Source organism: Oncorhynchus gorbuscha, linkage group LG01, assembly GCF_021184085.1.
Source record: "Oncorhynchus gorbuscha isolate QuinsamMale2020 ecotype Even-year linkage group LG01, OgorEven_v1.0, whole genome shotgun sequence".
Taxonomy (NCBI): domain Eukaryota; kingdom Metazoa; phylum Chordata; class Actinopteri; order Salmoniformes; family Salmonidae; genus Oncorhynchus; species Oncorhynchus gorbuscha.
The window spans coordinates 58,529,438-58,541,334 of NC_060173.1; the positions used below are offsets into that span (position 1 = coordinate 58,529,438).

General features: G+C 43.1%; 1 protein-coding gene across 1 annotated transcript; it reads right to left on the reverse strand.

Annotated features, from left to right (window-relative positions):
• Window positions 1-6,432: 6,432 nt before the first annotated feature.
• LOC124012320 (transcription factor Sox-19a-like) lies at window positions 6,433-8,658 on the reverse strand. The gene is made up of 2 exons (XM_046325841.1): window positions 7,692-8,658; window positions 6,433-7,404 (listed from the first exon to the last, which is right to left on the reverse strand). The coding sequence occupies exons 1-2, from the start codon at window positions 8,345-8,347 to the stop codon at window positions 7,125-7,127; spliced, it is 936 nt and encodes a 311-aa protein (XP_046181797.1). The 5' UTR covers window positions 8,348-8,658; the 3' UTR covers window positions 6,433-7,124.
• Window positions 8,659-11,897: the final 3,239 nt, after the last annotated feature.

Consider the following 11,897-nt stretch of genomic DNA (forward strand, 5'->3'; position numbering starts at 1 on the left):
CCGCACATTTTAATTCATAGGTAATAAAGATAAACACCGGGTAAAAAAACAAGGTAAAATTTTAGATTCTAACGCAATTTCGAGTCACATATTAGGAATGTGACCAAAATAGCTTTTTATTATCTGAGGAACATTGCTAAGGTGCAGCCGTTTCTCTCTCAGGCTGATACTGTCACACCCTGATCGGTTTCTCCTGTCTTTGTGCTTGTCTCCACCCCCTCCAGGTGTCTCCCATCTCCCCCCATTATCCCCTACCTGTATTGTCTGTTTGTCTGTTGCCAGTTTGTCTTGTTCCGTTAAGTCCTACCAGCACGTTCCCGTGTTCCCTGTGCTGGGAGAACACCATGACCAAGTATTTGATACATTGCTGAAACAATTCCCAAAATTCCCAACTAGGCAGCAAGCCACAAAAGTAATCTCCCAGACTCTAAGCAACCCCGCCACCAGTGGCACCTCTTCCCAGCTTATCCCGGTACCTCATGAACCTTGCTTACCTCCTCCGGAGCTCTACCCTGTAGATTCTGGAACCTGTCGGGCGTATCTCTCCCAGTGCGCCCTCATCTTCGAGCTGTAGCTTTCTTCGTTCCCCTCGGACCACTTGAAGATAACTTATTTGATAACTCTGATCCACGGAGAACACTCCCTGGGCTACGGTGGTGTGGGAGCAACAGTCCACCGTTATCCTCAGTCTGGAGGGGTTTGTGGGGGATGTACGTGAAGTGTAAGATTCTCAGTTGTCCGGAAGAAAGGCTGCTCATAAGCTGCTCCAACTATGTCTAGACTCCCGTAAAGTGGCAAACGATACAGTGGATTTTCGCACGTTGCTGGCTGAGAGTGCCTGGAACCCGGAAGCCCTATTCGAAGCGTTCCTTTGCGGATTATGGAAGGTGATTTAAAGACAAGCTCGCAGCCCAGGAGGTATGATCAGTAGTTGTGTGGATGTGGTCAGTACAGTGCCTTGCGAAAGTATTTGGCCCCCTTGAACTTTGTGACCTTTTGCCACATTTCAGGCTTCAAACATAAAGATATAAAACTATTTTTGTGTGAAGAATCAACAACAAGTGGGACACAATCATGAAGTGGAACAACATTTATTGGATATTTCAAACTTTTTTAATAAATCAAAAACTGAAAAATTGGGCGTGCAAAATTATTCAGCCCCTTTACTTTCAGTGCAGCAAACTCTCTCCAGAAGTTCAGTGAGGATCTCTGAATGATCCAATGTTGACCTAAATGACTAATGATGATAAATACAATCCACCTGTGTGTAATCAAGTCTCCGTATAAATGCACCTGCACTGTGATAGTCTCAGAGGTCCGTTAAAAGCGCAGAGAGCATCATGAAGAACAAGGAACACACCAGGCAGGTCCGAGATACTGTTGTGAAGAAGTTTAAAGCCGGATTTGGATACAAAAATATTTCCCAAGCTTTAAACATCCCAAGGAGCACTGTGCAAGCGATAATATTGAAATGGAAGGAGTATCAGACCACTGCAAATCTAAACTTTCAGCTCATACAAGGAGAAGACTGATCAGAGATGCAGCCAAGAGACCCATGATCACTCTGGATGAACTGCAGAGATCTACAGCTGAGGTGGGACACTCTGTCCATAGGACAACAATCAGTCATATATTGCACAAATCTGGCCTTTATGAAAGAGAGGCAAGAAGAAAGCCATTTCTTAAAGATATCCATAAAAAGTGTTGTTTAAAGTTTGCCACAAGGGAGACACACCAAACATATGGAAGAAGGTGCTCTGGTCAGATGAAACCAAAATTGAACTTTTTGGCAACAATGCAAAACGTTATGTTTGGCGTAAAAGCAACACAGCTCATCACCCTGAACACACCATCCCCACTGTCAAACATGGTGGTGGCAGCATCATGGTTTGGGCCTGCTTTTCTTCAGCAGGGACAGGGAAGATGGTTAAAATTGATGGGAAGATGGATGGAGCCAAATACAGGACCATTCTGGAAGAAAACCTGATGGAGTCTTCAAAAGACCTGAGACTGGGACGGAGATTTGTCTTCCAACAAGACAATGATCCAAAACATAAAGCAAAATCTACAATGGAATGGTTCAAAAATAAACATATCCAGGTGTTAGAATGGCCAAGTCAAAGTCCAGACCTGAATCCAATCGAGAATCTGTGGAAAGAACTGAAAACTGCTGTTCACAAATGCTCTCCATCCAACCTCACTGAGCTCGAGCTGTTTTGCAAGGAGGAATGGGAAAAAAATTCAGTCTCTCGATGTGCAAAACTGATAGAGACATACCCCAAGCGACTTACAGCTGTAATCACAGCAAAAGGTGGCGCTACAAAGTATTAACTTAAAGGGGCTGAATATTTTTGCACGCCCAATTTTTCAGTTTTTGATTTGTTAAAAAAGTTTGAAATATCCAATAAATGTGGTTCCACTTCATGATTGTGTCCCATTTGTTGTTGATTCTTCACAAAAAAATACAGTTTTGTATCTTTATGTTTGAAGCCTGAAATGTGGCAAAAGGTCGCAAAGTTCAAGGGGGCCGAAAACTTTTGCAAGGCACTGTATCTAATCAATTTTAGAATATGGCTGTAAGGTAACAAAATGTGGAAAAAGGGGCCTGAATACTTTCCCAACGCACTGTATACATTTTTCTAGTCCTAGAGACAATCTGAGAATTCATATGAGAACTACATTTATGGGCTAATACAAGACAAGCATGCAATACTTTCATGGTCCTACTATGAATGCATTGAAACCCCCTGCAGGACCACTGGGGTGTTCCAGAAAACAGGATCATTATGTCGATCTGGTTCATTTAGAAAGCTGAACTTGAATATGGGTTTTGGTTGTCAAGTAACCCATACCATGTACATTTTACACATCTGTATTGCTCAAAAATATGAATTCATTTCAGGGTCATCTGGCCAACTCAATGATCTTGCATTCTGAAACAGACAGACCACATACCAACTCAGCACTGATGAGAAACACTGAGTACAATAGTAGAGAAATAACAGGCAAAACAAATGCAGGATTTTATTAGTTGTGGTCAGTAGCCGTGTGGTCAATAGTTGTGGTGAGTAGTTGTGTGGTTGTCGGTGTGGTCAGTAGTTGTGTGGTTGTTGTTGTGGTCAGTAGATGTGTGGTCAGTAGTTGTGGTCTGTGGCTGTGGTCAGTAGTTCTGTTGCTGGTTCTTTGGGCCCTATAGTATGGACGTGATCAGCAGTTGTGTTGTGGTCAGTAGTTGTGTTGTGGTCAGTGGTTGTAGTCAGTAGTTGTGTGGTTGTCGTCAGTTGTTGCGGTCTGTAGTTTGTCAGTAGTTGTGTGTCACTGGTCAGTTGTTGTGTGGTTGTGGTCAGTATTTGGGTGGTTCTGATGCTACTTTTCTGGCCCCTACATTATGGACATGGTCAGTAGTTGTGGTCAGTTGTTGTGGTTAGTAGATGTGGTTGTGGGCAGTAGTTGTGTGGTTGTGGGCAGTAGTTCTGTATTTAAATAGTTTTGTCGACAGTATTTGTGTGGTTCAGCAGTTGCGTTGTTCAGTAGTTGTGTGGTTATTGTCAGTAAACAAGCACACCATTCCAGACCGGTCTGCCTGTTTTACAGTTTGAATTGTTCTTCTAGCTAAAATGGTTGAAGACTTGTAGTGACCAGAATTTACCCATTCTAGTCTTTGGCTCCTGAAATGCATTGGGATTCATGCAAATATCGTAATAGTGTGAAAAGTATTATTAGTAGTATCAAAAAACATTTAAGCACACTGGCCAGTGGTGGTCTGGACATTTGACAGTTGTTTTGGTGTTGGTAACTTTGGCGGTTTTGGCAGCAGAATAATATTATTATTAAGTATGAACAGTTCGTAATGTTGTGCTTTGCGTTAAGCAAGCACACCTAATTATTTCAGGCCACTAATTCAGCTGATTGGCAAGGTGTGCATCAACAAGCCCAAGTTGGAGATGTGCTGCCACAAGTAGGATCCAAAACTGGTGGCTGACTTGTTGGTGGCCCTTCTGCCGAGAACTGTGCTGGCGAGCACCAACCAACCATTCAGCATAAGGAAATGTGTGTAAGGAGAAGCTGGACGATTACATTGTGGAGGCTGTCCCCGGTAACATTTTACCTCATTTTACCTCAAGTTACCAGTTTCATGTACAGCTTCTATATGCGTTCTCATTGTGCTGGAAGATTATTATCTATTGGAAAGTCTGGTAATAACTTTGTTTGAGCAGATCCCTACTCATCAGCCACTATTAATGGTCATAAATGTTATTTCTTCTTCTCTCTTCCTTTCATGGCTCCTTTCTTCTGTCTTTTATCTCTATCCTATCATTTTCTTTTTATCCTTATGTTCCATTTTTTCTCAACATTTCTCTCTTTTCCCCTTGCTCTCTTCTGTCTTTATCCTCTCACTTTCCCCTCTGTCCTACTTTCTGTCCATTTTCTCTCTTTCTATATTTTCTCAGTCTTTATCCTCTCACTTTCCCCTCTGTCCTACTTTCTGTCCATCCATTTTCTACATTTTTATATTTTTTCTCTGTCTTTATCCTCTCACTTTCCCCTCTGTCCTACTTTCTGTCCATTTTCTCTCTTTCTATATTTTCTCAGTCTTTATCCTCTCACTTTCCCCTCTGTCCTACTTTCTGTCCATCCATTTTCTATATTTTTTCTCTGTCTTTATCCTCTCACTTTCCCCTCTGTCCTACTTTCTGTCCATACATTTTCTACATTTTTTCTCTTTCTTTTTCATCCTCTTTTGCTATTGTTTCTCCTCTCTCGCTTTACCTTTCTCTCTATCCTCTCAATTTCTTCATCTCTCTTTCCCCCTTCTTTCTCTTCTCTCCTTCCCCTCTACCTCCATTCTCTTTATCCTATTTCTAACTTTCTCTATTCTCTCGCATTCTCTTTTTCTCTTTTAATACCCATTTCTTCAGCAATTCCACACCTTTTTTTTCAGGGAATATATCTTTTCCATTTTTTTTCATATGCACAGCACCTTTTGATTAAGTTTTTTGGGGTATGTTTTGTGTGCGCACAGGCTTGCTTAAGTTTGTGTGATTCTTGAGATTGTTGAGGCTTGAGCTTTTTATTGATCTAATTCAATGTTGCATTATGTCAGTACCATAAAGCATTCGTTTTTTGGTCACTTCAACCAAAAAAAGGGATGACAAAGACCATAGTATCATGGTAATAATACATTGTAAACAACTACCATGCTTTCCTGTTTACATGCTGCTAGTACTATAACACATGCAGTCACTCCACCTGTGGTAGTACCAATCAACAAAATACATTGCTTTTTGGTCACTAGCATGACAGGAACATACTATGGTATTTGCACCATGAAAAATAAGAAAGGTCCATGGTATTCTTTTCCATTGTACTACCATGGTACATGTTTGTCAGGGCTGTCTAGTTCTTAACCGTACATCCCACACACACGTTAGGTTGTGCTTTAGCATCAGTTTGAGAGGCTCACAGATCAATGCTAAGCTATCAATTGCCTGTAATAAAATTGTTGAATTGTGCTGTGTAGGCCTCTATTTGACATCTACAAAAGACTGTTGGGTGGGATGAAGGTGTTTTGTTGAGATACAAGAAGACAGTGTCTTAGTCATTTAACTGGAGGGGGTAGTTAGTCTGACAGGGGTATCCCTTGGCAACAACAACATGTGGAAGACAGCCTTTTGCTAAGAGATTTCTTCAACCAGAAAAGTGGACCGCCCTTCCTTCCTCCTAAGGAGATTATAGCTTGCAAATGCAGGTACTCTCACTCTATCCGTTAGTTTACATGTTCCGACTTGCCCTAATCAGAAAAGACCCCACCTCAAAAACAATATGAACTTTGTGAAATTGTTTCGGTAGAAACGTTTGTTGAGTTCCGTAAATATCCATCCATGGCCTGCCCTATGACATTCCCTAGCCTAGCTTGACTAGTCAGTCAGTGATAGCAGACCTTATTTCCATGAGAATGGTGAGGGGCAGGGAAAGGGTTAAGCCTGGACTGTGGGATAAGGAAGAATAGGCATTCAATGCAACGCTAATTTTCTGCCCCGTGGGACACACCAAGAAAAGAGGACAAAGCCCAGCATAAGGCATGCTGAGAACCACGGTATACTGTGTGCACCTGCATGCTCTAAAGCAGTGAGGGGAACAATGAGATTTACCGAAACGGGCAATTATGCTCTGAAGTCCACTCTCCTTTTCTGTTGGCAAAGAAGCGGGCAAAGGTCTGGAGAAAGTGAGATATTATCGGTGGATGTAGACCTATATAGGACTTTTACTTATGCCAGATTTTCTCAAGCTACAAATAAATAAAAGCAATGTATATGAAAATCTGTCTCAATTTTAATCCTAAAGCTTAGCTACATTTTATGTAAATGGTGTTTGTTTAGGAATTTGTAATAGAAAAATTGTGACGGTAAGAAAATAGAAAAATGATAAAACAAATCTTTATTTCTTTTGTTTTTACATTATTATCGTCAAGTGACTTGAAATAACAATACCCTTACTATAAGGGCATTAATAAAAACATTATTCAATACATTTCACAACTCTGAACCTTAGAAAGCAGCATTGATTTAAACTAAACGATAACAAAATCCTCAAACATTTGTTCAGTTTTGCTTCAAAAAGTTGTGAAATGAAAAAACCAACTGCTGTTAACTTGAATATAAATCAAAGTGTATAGACCCATTTAGATGTACATTTGTTTTCTGAACAGACAGAATAGGCAGTTTGAGAGAAAAACTTGGGATTGTCAGCGTCGAAGCCATTTTGTTCAGAATTCATCAAAATAAAGTCCTCTTCAACTTTTTGAGATCCCATTTCAGTCCTAAAAACTATTTTCATATGAGGGGGTTTAGAGAAAGGCCAGAATGGGACAATATCTGGGGTTTGCAATAACTCATAACCATTGAGGCGTTCCAACTAAAATGTACACTGAAATCAATCAATGACATCATCTTGCCACAAAATAGTGTTTGTGTCAGTGACCGATCTTTGTATTCACATTTTGCATCTTTGTATTAAAATTACGTTTTTCTTTCTTCAGTCCCTACACATTTACTAACCACATCAGTCTACCACCAGTCAATCCCAGCAGACCAAGTGAGATCAGGTTGTGGGTAAGAGTGAATTCAAAGGTGGGTGAGTGGAGCTGACCCTCCCAGGTAATGCTGCTGGATGTTAGCTGCCGAGGCAGAGTACCCCCTCTGGGCATCTGAGGCATCTCCCCCAGGCATGTACATGCTGATCATGTCTCTGAGATGGTCCCCCTGGACCTGGGGACCACGCTGGGCCTGGTGGTGGTTGTGGGTCCCCGTAGGGGAGGGGGACATGCTGTGGCCATCAGACTGCTGCTTCACCATGGACATCACTGGGCTGACCTGCTGGGGGCTGCTGCTGTAGGACATGGGGCTGGATGACAGAGATTGGAGAGTGAGTTACTAATCAATTTAGGCAAATAAATGAGAGGAACTATTGGACTTGAAAAAGTCACAAAATAACAGAAAACAAACCTACAACCTACATTAACAAGGTGTGAATAGGCTACCAGCATCCTTAAAACAACCTGGTCATTGGTTTGGTTGTTCCAACATATCAATGACTGTTGATTAGCAACAGTTTAGGCCTATAGCTCCCATTGGAAAGGAAATATAGAAAACACAGCAATTCCATTCACTGACAAAACCATCTAAATTCACCTGTATGCGTTAGCACCATTCATGTAGGCCTGCGCCTGGGCCACGCTGGACTGATACTGAAGTGCTGACAGGTCATAGCGGTGAAGTTGCTGGCTGTAGCCGAGCGCCTCGCTCTGCATCGCCGCTGTGTAGCCCCCGGTGTGGCCCCAGCCATAACTGTCGATTCTGGGGTTTCCACCTTGTCCCTGAGCCGTGGACGCACTCAGCAGGTGGTTACCAGCCGACATCTGATACTGCGCGGCTAGAGTATTGTTCTTCGGCATTAGTTTGGTTTTACGACGGGGTTTGTATTTATAGTCTGGATAATCCTTCATGTGCACCGCGCGGAGGCGCTTGGCCTCGTCAATGAAGGGCCTTTTCTCTGCGTCTGTCAGAGATTTCCACGCGACACCCAGTCGTTTGGATATCTCAGAATTGTGCATTTTGGGATTCTCCTGGGCCATTTTCCGTCGCTCACCGCGAGACCATACCATGAAGGCATTCATGGGCCGCTTGACTTTGTCCATCGGGTCGGGTTGGATTGCCGGTGGTTTGGATCCTGTGTGGCCGCCCCCGTGCCCCCCTCCTCCATTGGCAGGTGGCATCCCTGTTCCAAGATGATGCGAGGGACCAGAGGACTTGAGTTGGTGTTCCATAATGTTATACATATTTACCATAAACGAAATATACAATTTGTGAACAAAGTTTTAAAAGTACGCCTGCTGTCCTCGCAGTGGTTGACCAAACTTCCTTGGTAAAAAGTCGGTGAAAATGTCAACCAAGCATCCCAAGCATTAGTTGAAAACAATACAATTAAAATGTCAGCGATGTAAATAAAGTCGTAGCAAAAACATCCTGCTACCAACTCACGATTCAGATGCAGACCTTTAGGCTACTCTGAGAATTGAGATCAAGAGATACTGCTGTAGAGTTCCTTCTTGAAATCAGAACTCCCTCTCCCACTGGTAGCTTGGTGATTATAAAACGTATTCTCCAGTAAATCCGCTCTTAACTTCCCTCCCTTCCTCCACCCTACTAATTTACATCACTATAGAAGGGGTGCGGTGAATTTGGAATGCACTTGAGTGAATATGAAAAGAGGAGGAATCGCTGAGGGAGGGAAGGAGGGGGGCAGGGGGGATCCCTCACCCACCTCTCTCTTTCCAATAGCAAAGACAAACTTTAGTTTGTTACATGTATGATATAGTTCATGTTTATTTCCATAACATTGGCCACCACAGAGACATGTTTAATGCAAGGGAGGTAGGAAGGAAGGATGTGGAAGGGGTTCACCTCACCCAGTCTCTCTCCAATAAAAACTTTTAAACTATTTTAAATGTTCAGATGTATTATTTTTATTTACTGAAGATATAGAATCATTTGGTTTCCGATTTTTTGGGGGGCCTAATATTGACCACCAAACTAATGACACTTGTTGACAATAATCCAAGTTTAGGCTTTTCAAATAAATGTCATATAAGAATGAAATCTGTAGTGTTTTTGAATGACCTAATATATGACAATATTACATTCCATTGTGGAGTGCCTGGTAGACCTATGTTTTCAGAGAGAAAGGATGTCAACAAAACAGGATCCATTTCCCAATGTAGCCCATGATCTATGCCCCCTCTACACAGTAGCAGCTCCCTGCTGTTCTAAAATCAGGCTAGGCGTGATATTACTCGTAGCTACCCATTGACACCCTTTTCTAGATTACATGGTCATCACTTTACATCTCCATTGTTGGTTAGGTGTTCACCCATAGCCATCCATCAGTAAATAACAAGACTACTGGGCCGGCATCATAACCGAGTGCTAACTGGCACCTAGTTAGCACTCATCATAACTGAGTGCTAACTGGCACCTAGTTTAGCACTCATCATAACTGAGTGCTAACTGGCACCTAGTTCACTTCAAACTGAGTAGAGTGATACAAGCAAATAGCTTGATTACAATAGCTAAAAATAGACCACAATGTGCACAATAATCCCAGTCCCCCTCAGCTACGGGGAGATTTGGTTGGTTGAGAGGTCAATCTGTTGATTTGGACTTGTCTAAAAGTCCACAGAAATAGACACATTATTTTCCTAGCCACCGTGCTTTGCTTGCTGTTTGGGGTTTTAGGCTTGGGTTTCTGTATAGCACTTTCAGCTGATGTAAAAAGGGCGTTATAAATCAATTTGATTGATTTGGAAAAGGAATAGTTCCAATCGCCACAGTAATACAGCCATTATGCAATTTATTTGGACTGATTCCAATGACCAAGACAATGCAGCCATTATCCAATTCATTTGACTTTATTTGTACTTATGGAGTGAGTGTTCGTCTCCTATTGTGCCAGGGTCATTCTTATTGTGAGCATAATATAGGGGAAGTAGAGGAAACACATTTATGTCTCCTGGTGTTGTGATGGTGACAATCAATTCAGCATTAAAGTGGACAAATAAAAGACAGACAGGGAGGTTTGAAAGCCTCGAGCATTATATACAAGAAAAAAAATGATTGGTAATGACAGATTTGAGGCAATGAAAATCAAGGCAAGGAAAATGAAGTGAAGAGGTTGAGGAGAAGAAAGAGTGAAGAAAGAGAGGGAGGCAAAAAAACAGAGTTGCACAAAGAAAGGGTTGGTGATGGGGGGTTGGTGGTAAGGAGAGAAAGTCCTCAGAGACAAGCAGATTGAAAGCCGCTCTATTCATCGCTCTCTCCTCCGGCTCTTCTCATGTAAATGTCCCTGCAGTCTCCCAGCTATCCGTCACAGGGCAGGGGGACCCAGGCAGTGCCCTTTACGAGCCTCCCGCACACACAATTGCCCTGCCAACAATTGGGGTGCCAGTGGGGGGTGGGCGGTCACGGTTGGGAGGCCAATCCTAGTGAGAGAAATACTGGAGGATGGATACCGGAGGGGAGAGAAATTAGAGGAATGGCCACCGACATTGAGCCAGAGAAGCATACATTGGTTTAGGTTGATTGTGTTAAATAACATAAGGAAAAGCAATGAAATTACAAGAGAAACAGTGTGAGAAATACAAGAGGCTGCTTTGACGTCATTCTCAAGTGTAAAAAACGTTTTGGGTGAAGAATTGTTTCTTATTGAGAAAGAAATAGGACGCCGACATGCTTTTATTTCCTAATAACTGATTCATTTAAAGACTTGCTCAATTGACACGCAGAGATATTTAGAGGGGGCTACCATGCAGTGGTGCTGCTTGACTCAGCAATCCTATACTAGACATTTAGATCTTTAGAGGGGGATACCAGTCTTGGGTGCCTTCCATGCAGCGGTGCTGCTTGACTCAGCAACCCTATACTAGACATTTAGATCTTTACATTTACATTTACATTTAAGTCATTTAGCAGATGCTCTTATCCAGAGCGACTTACAAATTGGTGCATTCACCTTATGACATCCAGTGGAACAGCCACTTTACAATAGTGCATCTAAATCTTTTAAGGGGGGGGGGGGTAGAAGGATTACTTTATCCTATCCTAGGTATTCCTTAAAGAGGTGGGGTTTCAGGTGTCTCCGGAAGGTGGTGATTGACTCCACTGTCCTGGCGTCGTGAAGGAGTTTGTTCCACCATTGGGGGGCCAGAGCAGCGAACAGTTTTGACTGAGCTGAGCGGGAACTGTACTTCCTTAGTGGTAGGGAGGCGAGCAGGCCAGAGGTGGATGAACGCAGTGCCCTTGTTTGGGTGTAGGGCCTGATCAGAGCCTGGAGGTACTGAGGTGCCGTTCCCCTCACAGCTCCGTAGGCAAGCACCATGGTCTTGTAGCGGATGTGAGCTTCAACTGTAAACCAGTGGAGAGAGCGGAGGAGCGGGGTGACGTGAGAGAACTTGGGAAGGTTGAACACCAGACGGGCTGCGGCGTTCTGGATGAGTTGTAGGGGTTTAATGGCACAGGCAGGGAGCCCAGCCAACAGCGAGTTGCAGTAATCCAGACGGGAGATGACAAATGCCTGGATTAGGACCTGCGCCGCTTCCTGTGTGAGGCAGGGTCGTACTCTGCGGATGTTGTAGAGCATGAACCTACAGGAACGGGCCACCGCCTTGATGTTAGTTGAGAACGACAGGGTGTTGTCCAGGATCACGCCAAGGTTCTTAGCGCTCTGGGAGGAGGACACAATGGAGTTGTCAACCGAGGGGGCTACCAGTCTTGGGTGCCTTCCATGCAGCGGTGCTGCTTGACTCAGCAATGCTATACTAGACATTTAGATCTTTAGAGGGG

Excerpts from the sequence above, each read along its gene's own strand:
- LOC124012320 (XM_046325841.1), bottom strand. The coding sequence starts at position 8,347 with ATGGTAAATATGTATAACATTATGGAACACCAACTCAAGTCCTCTGGT. Across the intron at positions 7,405-7,691 it reads AATGGTGCTAACGCATACAG|CCCCATGTCCTACAGCAGCA; the intron begins GTGAATTTAGAT and ends TCTGTCATCCAG.